General features: G+C 36.8%; 2 protein-coding genes across 5 annotated transcripts in view; both read left to right on the top strand.

Annotated features, from left to right (window-relative positions):
* The window catches only part of LOC142349540 (endoplasmic reticulum resident protein 44-like), a 558035-nt gene extending 556349 nt beyond the window's left edge, over positions 1-1686 (top strand). For all 4 annotated transcript variants that reach the window (XM_075401171.1, XM_075401173.1, XM_075401172.1 and 1 more), the window contains one exon: positions 387-1686. In XM_075401171.1, coding sequence (XP_075257286.1) covers positions 387-470 — 84 coding nt within the window. In that variant the 3' untranslated portion in view covers positions 471-1686. The remainder of the gene's footprint in view (positions 1-386) is intronic.
* LOC142349544 (uncharacterized protein C16orf52 homolog A-like) overlaps positions 1-12743 on the top strand; it is a 51804-nt gene extending 39061 nt beyond the window's left edge. The window contains exons 2-3 of the mRNA XM_075401177.1: positions 2209-2392; positions 12286-12743. Coding sequence (XP_075257292.1) covers positions 2278-2392; positions 12286-12704 — 534 coding nt within the window. The 5' untranslated portion in view covers positions 2209-2277 and the 3' untranslated portion in view covers positions 12705-12743. The remainder of the gene's footprint in view (positions 1-2208; positions 2393-12285) is intronic.
* Positions 12744-17008: the final 4265 nt, after the last annotated feature.

Raw genomic sequence — 17008 nt, 5'->3', positions numbered from 1 at the left:
GAAGCAATTGTTGTAAACGTGTGTCTCTTATTTGTACCTTATTTTTTACATTTTCCTGGCACATTCTTTTGCTCTCTTGACTTCCCGAGTGACTTTTCCACGCTTTGCTGCTTAAAATTTGACTGTTTTCGATCAAATTAATTTTATTCAGAACTTTCTAAACGAGGATGTTAACTGTGCGTGCTTACGGAATGCCGTAAAGCTGGTATGGCGTAGTGGATAACTTCTGAGACTATTATCCGGGAGATTTTACCCATAAACGTTCTCCAAGTGGTGCCAAAGAGTTTTTCGACACAATTAGGCAAACCCGCAAGTTGTTGGATAGCAAGTCGTACGAAGTTTGTCGGTTAATATTTATTAAAATGTAATCTTAGTATTCGTTATAGAAGCAGCCGAGCACACCTCCTGAGAGCCAATTTGTGAAACTTGCACCCTCCGATCTCAGATACTCATTCAGGGACGAACTCTAATTGGACAGTAAATAGCCAATCAGAACACTTTATTGTGTTTGCTTTTCACAGCAAGACCAAGACTTATAATTCATCTGCGAACGGCTATAGGATTATCTCTGCTCTGTGAATTTCATAACCAATTATAAATAATATAACAAACAAATAACGTTAAAATGGGTGCTTTCGACACAATTGTCATACAGTCGATCCATTTATTTGTTGTGATATTCCAGCTTGGAAAAGAATGAGAATTTGAAAGCCTAACGACGTTAATTTCAATGATTCACGGATACTTAAAATGCCTTTTCTTCGATCTGTGTCAAAGCTGATTATCGGAACTGTATACAAACCTTTATCATCAAAAATTTGTAATAGTTTGTTCTTACAGGCGTAAGAACAAAAATGTGCACAGGGGAATGTGTGAAATAGATCCGAAATGTGTTAAGTCTTTTTCAAGTTTTGATATTGATCTTGGAAAACTTAGGAAGCATGCTGCTAAATGATCTATTCGTGAATAACTTTGGCTATAATGAGGCCTTACGTGCTCCCAGTCGCATATTCCATATTGTCATATTGTGCTGTGAATTAGTTCAGAAATGGGATCTTTTCCATTATACCTCCTCCCCCTCCCCTCCTGGCCCACAAAATTATAACCCGCTATTATGCTATATTTACGGTTATCGGGGTATGCGCTCAATACCCATTGAGGGGGGGGGGTATAATGGGCAAGACCCCAGAATAACTGGATTGTATTTCGGGGAACATTTTACTTCGTTGTTGTGAGTCGCTTAATTGTAAAAAACTTTTATACCCGTTTTTGATATTTTAAAAGAATGACATATTGGCTAATTATTTGATGCTCAAAAATGGGTTTATCATCAACTATTCATACTCAATTTCTAGAATTGTCCTTAAAAAGGTTAATTCACGAATGCCTGAAATTAATAAAGCTCTCATTTTGCAATTTTCTCGAATTGTATAATGGGTTGAAAAGATATTATTTTGAGTTGTGCTATATCAGTCTAATTTGTTCAATACTATAAGCAGTGTACATTTTGCCTATTCTCAAGTATTCCTCATTTTCTTATTTGATTCGATATCTTCAATTGCTATTTCGCTTCTGTTTACGAGAAGGGAATATCTTGCATTGTACTATATATAGTTCATATTGTGTGAAATGGTTACAAATCGTTTATTCTTTCAACTTATTAATTCGAAGGTGTGAAGAAAATAATTTTTTAATTGCGCTCAAACGAAGTTTGAAGGAATCATGGTTACTGGGCACAAATAGCTCCTTCTAACAAGTATATATACTCACTCGTAAGTTACTAAATAACAGAAAGCCTTTAGCTTTACTACTAACGAAGGCATTTTGGTCGCATTGCAATCCAAAAAGGAAGCGATCAAATGTTCAAATGCCAATTTGTTGTTTTTAACCAGGTAAACAATCCAGTCGCTCTGGGTTAGCTCTCACCTTTCCTCATTATTCGCCTTTAAAACAAGTTACGTACCAAAAAATTAAGTTACCTAGATGGAAAATTTACGATTTCGGAAGTCAAAGTTGATTATTTTTAATTATGACCCCCCCACTCCCCAGAGCTTTTCCTATTTTAAGTCAAAGCAACATACATTTTAACACATAATTTGAAAGAGTATTGTATGGAATTATGAGATGAGGTGTCACGAAATGTATATCCTTAATAGTTTTTAAAATACTGGTGACGGTATTTCATTTCTAATTTGTTTTTTTTTTCAGATATTTATATGATCTGTGTTAAGTTGTTGGTACTGCCTATCGTTTACTGTGAGTAAGAAGAGTTGTGGAATGGCAAATTATAAAGGAATGGTGCAGCTGACGTTACTGGTGCTGTCTTTCGCAATGGCACTTGTATCACTCGCCACCCAGAACTGGATCAGAATCGAGAACCCTGTCAACACTGGTAAATCCTTTTGAAATCTCTTCTATCGCTCAGAAACGAACTGTATATTTATTAATAGCCGCCCTCATCTTCTCAGCCGGCTATTATTGCGCTCGTATTTTTTTTTACTTCGTCAAACTTTTTTTCGCTTTACAATTTTGCCGCTTTCGACATTTTGCGTGAAACCTTTTTGACTTCTCTAGGCTAGTTTCTCTCTTCTCTCATTCTGCTAAAAGTGAATTTGAACATCAGTTGCTAAGCAAAGCAATTCAAAATGAACACAGTCGGTATAAAAAATTGAAGTCAGAAATAGAAACGGGAAAAACCCATAAAGCCCAATTTTAGATGCCCGCTATTTGAACGTCGTTCCTATAAGTCTTAGTTACCACCTCTAATGCTTATTGGTGTTGATAGTAGCCCCTGTAGCCTCTCTCTAAGAAACAGAAGTATGTTCAACTACGAAATGCCATCAAAATAAATCGGACTTAAAAAATATTTTTGAACAAAAATCTTTTTTTTTCAATATATTCTATTCGTTCAATCCCAATCAAGCTTAATGAAATCAACGGCGGCTATTTTGCGGCAATCTGCCGGGTATGTTTTCATTTTTAATTGCTATCGGACGAAGTTTGAGCAGTTATTAAAACGTGTGTTTCTCTATGCAGAATTTTCGCTAGACCGTTTCTGCGCTTTTTCTCTAGATCATTCTTTGACTTCTTGGGTGACTTTTTCACACTTGAATTTTTGCTATTATAAAAGTGATTGTGAACGCCATTGTAGCAAAGTGGTCGAAATTTTGGACTGGCATCCTGAAGGTCCAGGTTTCAGACCACTGTGGGGTCGGCGGTGTTTTGCATTCATAAAAAATTTCTAAGCTACACGCGCTCTAAATTAAATTGCCCACGCCTGGTGTTCGAGAGCAATGCATCTAACGTTAGTCGGTCTATGTTTATAGCTGCGAAGCTGTAAGCTGAGCGGAGCTATATTGCGGTGATCTTGGTTTTTTACAATTCAAAGAATTTGAATTGTATTGGGGCGCTGTCTTTTTTTAAGATCTGTTCACACATTTTCATGATTTTTGAAGTCAAATTGGAGTAATGATTTTGGTCACGCCGAAACAGGAAGTGGAGCGAGAGTTTGAACAAAAATTCGCTTTCTCGCTAGTGGTTTTTTGTTCACATGCGGCAATTTCACTCTGATTTTTCAGCATCTCAAAATTTCTAAAGAAAATTTAGTTGAAATAAGAAAAGTGGCGTAGCTCATCTATAGAATATATGTTTTTTTTTCTAAAAGAAATGGAATGCTTGTCCAATTTGCACGGCAAAATCTTGCTTTTGCTTGAACGTTGGTGCGTGACAATACAATTTTTTGCCAATGTCTTAGCGCCAGTGTAGATTTAGCAAAGGTGTTGATTAACTTCTGTTGAATAAATTTGTGGTCTATTGGGACAAAAAATGACGTTATGCTTCTGTTATAAGCACAACGAGTTCGTTAAAGATACACGTTTGTTATTGCCATGTCGAAATTATTAAACAACTGTAATCCGCTTCGGAGTTTGGAAACTCCGAGATGCTGGTTACCACCGTGTAGTAATTTTCATTAATCTGCAATTGTGACAACAGTGGAGAATGTGGTTGATGAAATAGATTAATAGCGATCTATGAATTTTGGAAATTTTTCAATCCCCAAAAATTTAATCCAATGTTTCTGCATTTTCGAACATTTACTTTTATGCAAACAACTAGTTTTTGAGCACCACTTGCAGAACTTAGTTGTTAATAGCCGCCGTCAGCCTCTCAACGGCTATTATTTAGGCGCTCTCCTTTTTACAATTCAACAAATTTGAATTGTATTGGGGCGCTGTCTTTTTTTAAGGTCTGTTCACACATTTTCATGACTTTTGAAGTCAAATTGGAGTAGTGATTTTGGTCACGCCGAAACAGGAAGTGGAGCGAAAAAGCGAGTAAATTTGTGGCGTGATTTTTTTTAGCTTAAATTGTAAAGTAGAATGAGAAAACGGTGTTTGAAAAAAATTGCTTTCTCGCTAGTGGTTTTTTTGTTCACTTGCGGCAATTTCAATTTGATATTTACTGTTTTTCAATTTCTTGGATCGGATTTCTTTCTAAATTGTTTTTCCAATCCATTCGTAGTTCATTCTCTGCCTCGTTTTTTGTCTCAACCAAATTTCATTCTCGCTAGCGGTTTTTTGTTTTACATGAGGCATTTTGACATTGATTTTTTGTTTTAATATATTTTTTGATCTAATTTTTTATAAGTGGATTTCCCAATTCACTCATACTCCGTTCTAGGTCTATTTTTGTTTAGTCAATGAAAATTCTTCGAATTGTACGTGAGGACTTGTCCTGCTATGTTTTTCTAATTCGCTTCACCTTTTCATCACGTTTTTCGTTTTACATAAGTCAAGATTTTAACGTTTAACTCGTGACTTACCGCATTCACTGTTTCAAATGAATGGATTTTAAATCTTTTCACGCATTGAATTACGCCATGTAGTACGGTCAATGTCAAAAGAGCTAAATCAAAAGAAGTGGGATAAACCAGGTTATTCACTCATCGTGCATTAGGTTATCAAAGTTCATTAGAGCATTTGCTAGCTGATATTCGCATTAAGCTTAATTGCTTTAGCTTTCAGTTTTGAAGCTGAATTAAGTTTAGTTTTAGAATCTATAAAACTGCTGACCGAATTCGAACACTGTTTGAATCATTGACAGAACTTTTGAAAAAATATCCTTTTCTGTTTCGATTGTGATGTGCGTCAAGCGCCTCAACGGCTGCTATTTTCAGGAATTTGGCGGCTATGTTTGTTGCGGTCAAGTGTTCGCTCTTTTTCTCCAAATGTTCGACTTGGCAGCTGTTTTCTTTTACGATAACCATCAACTGATAGCCTTGTTAATATAACTTTGTCTTTCTTCTGATTGAAAGGTTTTAATTCGTAGTAAGTTTTGTCGACGTGCAAAAAATCCATAAATGGTTTTGATCAGTTTAGGTAGTGAGCCAAATTAGATGCATTTATTATAAGCTGTTGTGAAGACTGTTCATGTATTAATGAAAGAACGATAAAAGTCAGAACAATGATTTCCCACAAAAATTGTTTATTAATAGACGCCCTCAGCCTCTCAACGGCTATTATTTAGGCGCTCGCCTTTTTTTAAACTCGCGTTACCTTTTGATCACGTTTTTTGTTTTACTTATGTTACGGTTTTCACTTTTGACATCTGACTTACTTCACTCACTGTTTCAACTGAATGTATTTTAAATTCTTTCACGCATTGAATTACGCTATGTGGTGAATACTGTCAAGAGCGAAATCAAAAGAAACGGGATAAATCGATAGAGCCTTTGAGAATTATCGAGATTTATCGAAGTTCATTAAAGTGTTTGCTAGCTGACATTAGTAGTAAGCTTATTAGCTTTCAGATGAGAAGCTCTTTCAGTTGACAAGCTGAATTAAGGATGATTGCAGAATCTAACTGAAACTACAAGCCAAATTAGAACACTTCGTCGCTGAAAAAAGCAGAAAAATTTGGTCAATTTGTCTCCTCTTTTCTGTTTCAATCCCGATGTGCATCAAGCGCTTCAAAGGTGGCTATTTTCCGGCAGTGTGCCGACTATGTTTGGTATTTTTCAATTTTACTATGACAAAAATTAGATGAAACTCGTTTTTCCTCAGAACTGAATTGAAACACTTAAATGATCTAGAAATTAACCAAAATGCTGGCTTACTAAATTATAAAAACTTGAAAGAACTGAGCAATCCAATGGCTGAAAACGTGCGTGATAGTAAAAACTTGTGATTATGAGCCCATAAGTTTATTGAGAATACAAAACATTAAAAATATTGTTTTAGGGATTGATTGAATGTTTCAAAAAAGAGGCCTGTAATACCTTGAATAAGTTTGGGTTTTATCATTTGGAAAAATGTCTTTATTTGGTATATTTATATCTCTGTGTACGGCCTTTATTTGTTACAAACTTCTGCTAATTAACAAACCTCAATGTTTGAAGTAAACTACATTTTCTGTCCTAACTACCTGAGTGTTTTTATTATGCAATTTTATACCCCGAGTTTATGTTGGTAGTATTGTAAAGCTAATATGCATATGCCTTGTTTAATTGATCATTTTAATATCAACTAGAAAATATATAAAAGCCTCAGAGCGAGAAAAGACGAACTAATAAAAAGCTGTGACTTAATCATCTTTTTTCTTAGTTGAGTGAAATTTAAGATTTTCCTTTTTTTTGCACCTGGTACTTGTTGGCCTTAGCATTCCAAATTCCTTGACCGCTCTCATCTCATAAGCTTCTCTTGTCTTGAAAGTAGGATAACTCTTCTTTTATTATGAAAGAGGCTATCAGATGGTGACAGGAGTGGCGACAGTTAACTTCCGAATAAATTTTCAACGAGAATTTCTTGAAAAATTATATTTTGACGGACTTCAAGAAATAGAATTCTCAAAAGATCTTATTGCTTTTAGTAATTCTAATAGATTAGATACGTCAGCAGAAGTTCATTACGTTTTCGTAGACGAGCATCAACCCGTTATTATTTTCCTCACTCTCACTATTACAGAAAGAGAAGTAATTACAACTAGTTCTTTTCATAACCTGAAAGACCTTGTGTCAGCAATTAAATGTATAACAGGAGAAGCTCATTTTGACATGACAAAAACAATATTCGTTTTTACTATTCAACAGTTAATTCTTTTTATCAAATACTGTTATTCCTATCAACTTACAACTCCTTCCAATTGTGAGACTTCAATGCTAAGAGAACAACCCTTAGAGGCAGAAAATGAGCAAGTGGATTTCAGATGAGAGTGGAGGTCAGCGGAAAGAGACAACAGTAGATGAAAGAAGTGATAATTCAATTCTGAATTGGAAAAAGTTTTTCGAGGATTTTTAGCAGTCTCAGGAATAAACAACACACAACAGCCCAAATTTCTACAACTGCACCTCCGGATCGCAGCCCTCAAATTTTTCAAACCTTGTCACCTGCAACAAGAGCCAACTTGAGTGGCTGTTTCACTCTCTTACGAGACCAATTTGCTAACCGAGATTTGCAGGAAGTCCGAGTTTTAAAGCTCGAAAGTCATTCCTTCGACCCAAAGACAGACCTAGCGGAGAATTTCATCGTAAATCTGCAAACGAAAGCCTCACGAGCATAGCCTGAGCCAAATTGACCAGCTGTAGCTCCATTAAATATAGCAGGACTTGATTCAGAACCTGCAGCCGCTGAATAAACAAAATTTGACTGGGAAACGGCAGCAAGAGATGCACGACTTTAAGCTGCCGAAGATATCAAGAACGAGCAAAGAATATTCATAAAAGCAATGCCCGGATGGCTACGATCAAAAATCATGGGACAACCAGCCAACACACCAATCCATGATTTATGCACTTTCGCACGACAACAAATAGCTATACGAGAAATGTGTCGAAAAGAAGACTACCCGGAAGACGACTTCAATGAAGTCAATTGAGAAAAGTCTCCAAGACAACTAACAAATCGGGTTACCACCGAACTAATCCTTCAGATAGTCACTTAACACATTCTATCCAACCTTTACAAAGTCGAGCATAATACCAACCGTAAACGTTCACTCAATAAATACCCCAGTACCAGGGCTACCGAGGTTTCAATCAATAGCCATGGCACAATAGAGGACGATTTAATAACACGTCTACAAATAAATTTCCGCCCAAGATTTCAACAAAACGTTAATCGCCCATACGGAAGAAACAACTCACGAAAACAGATGACAAGTTTCAGTGCTCGTACACCCATCGAGCCGTATATACTTAACTTAATAATATAAACCCAAAATCAGCCGAAACATTATTTTGTGAGATTAAAATTTTCACCTATAATAACTCATAGAGCACGTAAATACCCAACAGTGATACAGAACCGAAATGGTCCAAAGTCCAACTAGCAGGTGGTCAACTAATGCAATCAAAACGTGAAGCCGAAATAGAATTCAAAATGGCACATAAAACCTTCCTGGAACTTAAAACAGCAAATTCAACAATACTATGAAATCCTTTCTTTGCAAAGCCTCACATTAGCATTCGACCAGCAAAAAGCATACTGCAAGTTGATGATTTATCAATAACGAATAACAAAATAAGCCTCAAAGTGAGCCAAGATGAGTTGTCAGACCCAAGAAAACTCCAATTTATGCCTAAAAACGATTGCTGCAGGGGAACAAATCATGATCAAATGCACCCTTGCAACCAATATTTCGATATCAGTCAGTGGAGTTTTTACTCCCAACGAAACGTTGGAACAAGAATAAGTTATTGCCTTTTCATCTTCATTGATACAGTTGGGAAAGGAAATATAATAATGATCTCAGCACTCAACATTACCGATCATGATTTTACAATGCAACAAAGAAGAGAAGTCGGATCATTTTCAGTGCTTACACCAGAACGAGCAAATACAAATTGACCCGCATTTAATTGCATTGGCGCAACTGAGAAACCCAGAAGCAACAATTACAGAATTAGACCAACTGAGCGAAGACCAGATAAGAAGAGGAAAATCACAGCCAGTTAGACCATCCCCAGTATACCACAAATTCTGGTTTTCAACTCCAGAAACTTGTGAAGAAACGGAAAATCTTTATCCCTTGTATAGACGAATTTACATCGAAATCTTGAAATTCCAACAATTGGACAGTATTGACCCTATCAATAACCCAACAGACAGAAACGTTCCTTACTAAATTCCCTTGGCAAGACTCAGTCCTACAAGCAGAACAACAAGAACAAGTAGAGGAGCTGTTCTTTGAATTTCGCGATATATTCGCAAAGCATAGAGTCGATGCTGGTTACAGGAGAACTGAAAATTAAGTTAAACCTCGAGCATGATCTGCCTTTATATGCACCAGGCCCTCCCACCCCTATCCACTTAACAGACGAACTACATAAGTCAAGAAAGCTGTCCGAAGAATGCCGAAAACATTGACTAAAAGAATATGCCTCTCTTAACAGACTACTTCCTGCAAATCGATAGCGATTCGAACGAAAGGTTCTTTGATTCCCAACGAACTGGCTGAAATCTGAAAAATCCAGAAGACAATGCATGAATCCCAAAACAAAAATTGAAAAGTCATTGAAGAGCAGTTTGAAGTTATTTCAACATAATTTCCTTTTTCTCCTTGACTGTAATCAAGTGCCTTTCTCCAATCCATAAACTTTTACTTTGATACCATTGGGTCCCTATTATCCGTGCTCTTTTCAGATATAAAAAGTTATAGATCAGCACTTTATGTCTAAAACATCATGTTAAATTCGATCCCGATTCTGTTGGACCAAAGACTTCTCGTGTCGTTGGTACCTCGAGAATCACTTCTCTCTATTCTCAAATCGGTATACGATGGACAGAAGATGGCATCTAACCGTCTGACTTTAGCATTACTGATGCAAAATCTTCGTTCCTATTACGACTCTAGACTAATTCGATAAGTGTCGACAGTGGATCTAGGACTCCTACTAATTTTGTCAATCCCGTTAGCTTCAAGCCAAACAGCCGTCAACATCTACGAGTCACATTTGATCCCAATGCCACAGCAAGACCAAGAAGAAGCACTTCAATGGCTGACAGAAGGAAAGTACCTTGCTGTATCGGAAGATTCTATGGAGACAACAGTCATAACAACAGAGCAATTCGGAAACTTAAGGATCATCGCGATACCGTATTTGCCACCAAACAATGAAAATTAATTTTGCGCAGTCTTGTTGTGTGGCCACTTTGTTTTTTTACTCCACTGTAACAGCTTCAACAGTCTGCGATACACAAAAAGCACTTTTACCATCACCAGAAAAAGCAACAACTCTTGGTTACGATATCCAGCTCCTCACATCAGCGTCTCTCAGCATCTGAGCCCCATTAATATCCAAATTTATCAAAATTCGACCTGATCGCCAAAGTTGTGATAGAATTCCAGCCAATCGCATTGAAGTTAAGTTATCCGACCCTTTGGAGCATCTAATTGCTGTTGTACCGGAACTAATTGACCCTCCCCTACTTTGAAACAAAAATGAAGGCCAACATGCAAACAATCAGAGAAGTTGAAAAGCAACTCACATATTGAGTAAGTGTTATCGACAAAAGCAAACTAGAATCGATAGCGAAACCAATAGCCCACAAAGTGACACTGCTCACGCTAAATTAAGTGTCTAAACTAGAGACCTATGTGCCCATTAAACTTTCGTAAATGATAACATTAATAGTTTTCATCGGAAGCTTACTTCTTCATGCGTTGGCTACCTTCCTTTACCATAGATTTGCAGTAGTCCGCCAACCTACCCCTAAATTTTGACCTACAACTTAGCATTGATGAAAAAATGAATCAACTAGGCAGGAGTCACGATCAGTAACCTCGCAACAGCTTCTGTAGCACTCGGCGCACAAATGCTTGGATCACGCAGATCAATGTCCCAGAAGTGTTCAACAACCAGAACCCACTCAAAATTTCGAGATGCTTGTCATACGACGACCTTACCGCTAGCGCAGACGAATCGCAGGACTAACTAACTATTCTACTGTAAATAATATATCAAACTTCTATTGCGCTATCTAAATCATCCATTATTTTTATTTTCATTTAAAAATCTTCTTTGGCGAACAATAACAATTCAGTGGCTAATTTTCATATTTAGTACTCATCTCCTGTAATTTTTTTTGACAAAACTTTCAAAAAAGTAGGGTAGTGTAGTACCCTAATTAAATTTGGTTATTATCCTGTGGACATAATGTCTTTATATATTATATATTTGTCTTTCTGTATACGGCCTTTATTTGTTGTAAACTTTACTAATCAACAAACCTCAATGTTTGAAGCAAACTACATTTCCTCTCCCAACTACCAAAGTGTATTTATTATGCAAATCGTTGCCCGGAGTTTGTTGTAAAGTACTATTGTGAAGCTAATATACATATGCCTTGTTTAATTGATCATTATAATATCAACTACAAAATAGCCTCAGAGCAGGAAAAGACAAACTTATAACTAACAAGCTGTAACCAAATAATCTTTTCTGTCTTAGTTGAGTGAAACTAAAAATCCTCCTTTTTTGCTTTGTAACTGTCGGCCCTAGCATTCCGAATTCCTTGACCGCTCCCGTCTCATAAGCCTCTCTTGCCCTGAAAGTAGGATAATTCTTTCCTTTTACTACGAAACAGGCTATTAGAACCCCCTCGATCTTTTTTTTCTCCGGAAAAGATATCGATCAGTCAGAATTGACTCAATAAAAAAGCCAGGCTTGTTTCAAGATCTTAACACTCGAACAAATTGGGAGTGTCCAAAAAATAATTGGTCGGTGTCGATATCAGTCTTTCGGAGATATTCGCGAGGATCTAAAAGCGTTGCATGAATTTCAGGTAACCGACCAATGATATTACATTGAAAATGTTCGTCCTATGTCACCCCATTTGGAATATTTGTTTTATATTGGTAAATTTTATCTGGTATTATGGTGTGTGAGTTTCGTTTAATATGCACTCCATATGTTGTGGTGTCAACAACCAAATTTCGAATCCTAGAGATACTGTAAAACACAATGGCAATTGTGCACGTTTTTCTGTTGCAGAAGTATGATTCGGTTTTGTTTCCTCGTTCAGTCACTTTGTAGTGTTCTCTTTGTAGTTATTCTTTATAATTAATACATAATTATATAATTTTAAACATCCTCTTTTATTTTCTATGTAATCGTTTCCCTTATTGTCACCGAAAGAGCCGTGAACAGTTTTCCACATCTGTTGAAAAAAATATCACATTAGATGGCAGCAGTTCTTTTTGTTAAAAGTGCACGAACATTTGAGTGCTGTAAATAATATCCTGCGAACAGTAACTCGTAATATCCATGGTACGTGATTGTGTTTTCAGGAGAAGTCAGATTCGGTCTGTTACGAAAATGTGACAGAGTTCACAAACGGGAAGAATTCTGTTCTTTCCTGGACGACAGACCCCCAGAGTGGTGGATCACCGCTATCCTCATCAGTCTCTCCGCCTTTTTCCAATTCGTCACAGTTATCCTAAGCCTGCCTCGCGTCTTCCGGAGACGTTCCAGCATCAACAGTGGGGGGTGCATTACCCGACTGTGTGTAGTATGCTCGGCCTTATCCCTAATTCTGGTGTCAGTATCTGTTGTTCTGTTCCCCGCTGGGTTTTACATGCACGCAATAGGGGGAGAGAAGTTTAAACTACCCGATAATGTTTCGTTCGGGTGGACTTATTGGGTATTTTACGGGTCGGCAATGCTTACGATTGCACATTTTATAACAGTAGTGTTCTCAGATTGCTAATAGAGCTGTCAAGAGAGTAAAACTGAAAGTAGTTGTTAATCTAAAGTATGTTACATTGGACTTCGTATCTCTTTATTTCCATTACCTGTTTATCGGACCTTTTCAACAAAAAGCGAGGTGTATAGATAGTTCGAACTGTTATTTTCTAATAACAGGAACAAAGTTCATCTCGGTCTGTCCTGATTAAAATTTATGAAGAAGTTTTTTTTCGGGTGACTCTATTCCGGATGATATTTCTGTGTTAAATTATTTTGATCAGTCAGTTTTCATTTTGCGACCTAAACAATCAATCAATCAATTCTGTTTCGCCCCCCATCTTAGTGGGATGTAAAAGCAACCCCCCCCCCCCCCCCCAAGGCGTACGTGCTAATTTTTTACATAGTAACGTGCTATATAGCAAGACATAGATTGTAATGGGGGTTATAGTAATCCCAATCAATTTTAGAAAGTTTTTTAATCAGATTCAAGGAATTAAATATGAGATTTATAAAATTTAATGATTTATGAATGAGCGTAGCTGCATGATATAAACGAGAAAAGATCCGATAGACATTTGTGTACTTCTCATGAAACAAAACTACCGCAATCTATCAATCAGTTTTGTTCATTGTTTGTAAACAACCAACAGCTCAGTGTTTGCGTCTGATTTGTAAGAACTGAAACTTGATCATTCTTTCTCGTGTTGCCAGAGTTATATTGATTTAAATTATATTGTATAAAACAAATCAATCTGTTTCGTAGTGTTTCAATGCAGAAGTTTTGTATAACATTTCATACATTGATCTAATTTATTATTTTATACCTAATTTTTCAAACATTTTTAGTTCCTGTAATTTTTTCCAATTCAACAACGCTAAGCGGCGCTCTTCACTGACAATGCGTATCAATTTCGGCAGACAAATTCTGAGTGTTTAATCATCGAAAACCAGAGATGTTATCAAAAACCAAATCACGATCGCGTTGATTGCTCTGAAAGAAATTTGTAGCGATTATTAGGGTGCTGCTTATCTTTTGTTATGATTGCGAATGTGATAGACTTCACAGCTCTCAACCTCCAACTGGTGGTTTTCTTGAGAGCAAAAGAGCAAGATGTGTGAACTGTGGGAAAGTTATGCTGAACTATTCTTTAAAGCTATCCTTTGTTTAAATCAGTGTGTGTGTGTGTGTGTGTGTGGGGGGGGGGGGGGGGGGGGTTGTGGAAACAGAAACAACTTCAGCCAGCGTGGTGAAGAGTTGATGAAATATTCTAAAATAGCAAGCGAGTTAATTGCTTTTTGTAAAGGCTGGTTAATTTTAGAGAGAAGAAACCCGGGGCTAAACTGGATGAATTTTCAAGCGCCCCCTAAAAAACCTGTTCTGACTTGATTATTATTTTTTCCAAATGACATGTATCTTTTTAATCCTGAGCGAAGCTAATATTTGGCTCACTTCGTTTTTTTATTCCATCTTCAAGATGTTTGTTAAGATCTGATGACGTCAGTCTGAAACCATACTTGATTAATTCATTCATGCAAGTTTCATTCATGAAAGCGTCACGTTATTTTTTGGACTTACTGCAACTAGTTTTTTTTGTTCATAGCTTGTTATTTTGTCGCTTGTTGTTTAATTACTCTCACACGAAGTCTGAAGCAATTACTCTAGCCGCGGGTTTCACTTATTTTTTCGACACGTTTTTGCTTGATCATTTTTGACTTATTGTTTCAATCTATGTATGATCTAAATTGCTCTCTCATTCACAATTTTTAGCACCAATTTCAATTGGCACCAGTTTACTAATCTGAGTCAAGTGAAAATTGCTCCGCAAATTGTTTCGTTTTTACTGTGATTTCTAATGGTGGTTTATAATAACCAACATCATTGAAATCCCCTCAGTTGCCATCTTGCACACAAGCAAACTTCCTAGACTGAAACTGCCTACAATAGAATCGACCATCCCCCCCCCCCAAATTTCTTGAGAGCAATTTATCTGACGTTAGTCGGTGATGTTTCTCATTGACTAAATATCAAAAAATGGTTGGGATATTTTGGGATATGATTTGCTTAATAAAAATTGGGATATTCATTAAAAAAAGCTTGTGTATCTGAAACTTCAATTGCGTCTTGACGGTGTTAATGAATACGGTTCTTCTTCAAAACAGTTTTTGCGGTTCGTTTCAGCTCGGGAAATCTGAAGCATTGAATTGTGAGAAGCATGCTTGATTTCAAATATATTTCTGGTTCTTTAATTTTAGATATTGCTATTGACCATACAATCAGTATTCATCATTTTTTCTATATTGCTAATTCCTTTTGTTATTATTTAGGTACTGTTTAATCCAACAAAAGAATTTTTGACAAATGCTGTGAGAGAATTTTCCAGCTCATTTTGGCGTTTTTGGCTTAAGGAAAAATGGCATGTAAAATTAGTCAAATTTTGGAACGAAAAGATTTTTCTTTCTTAGGCCAGTTTGATGTCAATGTTGACCCTATTAATGAGGGTAGACAACCAAATGGCACTTGAAAAACGAGATAATTTTAATAGCGGCAATGTTATTATTGGTCTCTTGGTGTTTTTTTTAATTCATTTGTCTTCCTTTCGATACGAGCATTTGGTCAAGCGCCAAGTGACAGAGCGAATTTTGCCATTCTGCGGCTGATATTGTTGGTGTGAGGTCTTTTGTTACTGGATTCTGTGTACGTTTTCAGGTCAATCATGTGAGAAGTTTTTTGAGAATGCGCGACTTACCTCGCTTAATAAAATGTCTTCTGCACTTCCTGTTTTAATCCAAATTGAGCTAGAAAACTTCGAACAAAATTTAATAGAGGTCATCTAAGCGTTATAATCCTTTGGCTGTTTTCCGGGGATCTTTTGCGTTCTCTGTAACGGGGGGTGGGGGTGCATAACGTACTGGGGGACGGAAAAGATCCACAGTTTGTGTTGAAAATCAGTTTAATCTAATTTGAAATCAGAATATCCTTTTGTGTGTCGCAGTTTTTTATTTTTAGTCTTGGTGTTTCTCTTAGGAGTTCTCAACAGTCTATTGCGCGGTTATTGTCCGGCTTTTTGTTGACTTATTAATTTACTATTTCTTAATTAATTAATTAATTAACTAATTTACCATTAATTTACTATAGAGTTTACACTGGGCGAAAATCGGTAAGGATAGAAACTCAAGTGACGAGTAATAGGTATAACTGACGTTAAGTACGAGAAGTATTGGTTTTCTGAATGTTTTTGTCTGAAGCAAGTTTTTGTTCATGACTTGTACTTTTTAGACTTTTATTTTCAAAATCTTAATTTTGTTTTAGAACTTTGACTTCTGTTTTCGAACAATGGACTTAACAGTAGCTTGGATACTATTACATTATCATTAGGAACTGCTGGTAATGTGCTAGGTCGAAAGGTCATTTTGAGAATTTCGCTTGCCATATCCCAACTACCCCCCACTCCTACCTACCTACCCCCCCCCCCCCCCCTCCACCAACCTACCCCCACTGTCCCCCAGGTACCTACCTTCCCCCTACATAGATACCCCACACCCTCCTCACTAAGCTACCCCTTACCTACCAACCGACACCCTCAAACTACTAAAAATTGTGTTTTTTTTCTAAACGCTTTGGCTCTATTAAGCATTGTTTTTTGACGTTTCCGATTTAGCTAGAACACTGGCTATTTCGCTGATTTTTCAGATTTAGAGATTATGTTGCCTGGTTCTCCGAGTCGTTTACGTATTGAATACAAGTGCATTTCAAAATGTTTGATTACTAATGAAGCTCTGCTTCAACGCTTTTTTGTTTGTATTGCTTTTTGAGTCCAAACGGAAACAAACTTGTCGTTGTGAAGGTTACAATTCTTGTGACGTGGTAAGGGCAGGCGGTAATTTTGGTTACATTTTTATTGAGACCTTGAAAGTTCTTTCGACCTTGATAGTTCTTTCCCGGCCTTCTTGAACTCGGTCAATTGTAAAATCTGTAGGTTTTCTTTGTTAGTATCGTGCGGATACAGTTGAGTTTACAAAGAAGATGATTTTGTTAAAACTGACAACTTGGTTTTTGTGAAAATCGTCAGAAATGTTATCAATTTCATAGAAAACTGATTCGGTACATATTGTCGAAGGTGTGCTCGAATTCAGGACTTTCGGGTTTTTCTCAATGCTAAATCAATCAATCTGCTCCAAAATTTTCTGGTTCTTGTCGATGAAGGGGTATGAGGCGAATGGCTAGTGTGATGTAAACACCAGTTTGTGTTTTTACTTGACCAATCCGAACAATGTCATTACCGCCGAATGTGTGTGTTATACGAGCAAGCAGCCTACACATTGGGG

The sequence above is a fragment of the Convolutriloba macropyga genome, chromosome 11, assembly GCF_964194025.1.
Source record: "Convolutriloba macropyga chromosome 11, txConMacr16.3, whole genome shotgun sequence".
Taxonomy (NCBI): Eukaryota; Metazoa; Xenacoelomorpha; order Acoela; family Convolutidae; genus Convolutriloba; species Convolutriloba macropyga.
This window is presented reverse-complemented; position numbering and strand designations above follow the sequence as displayed.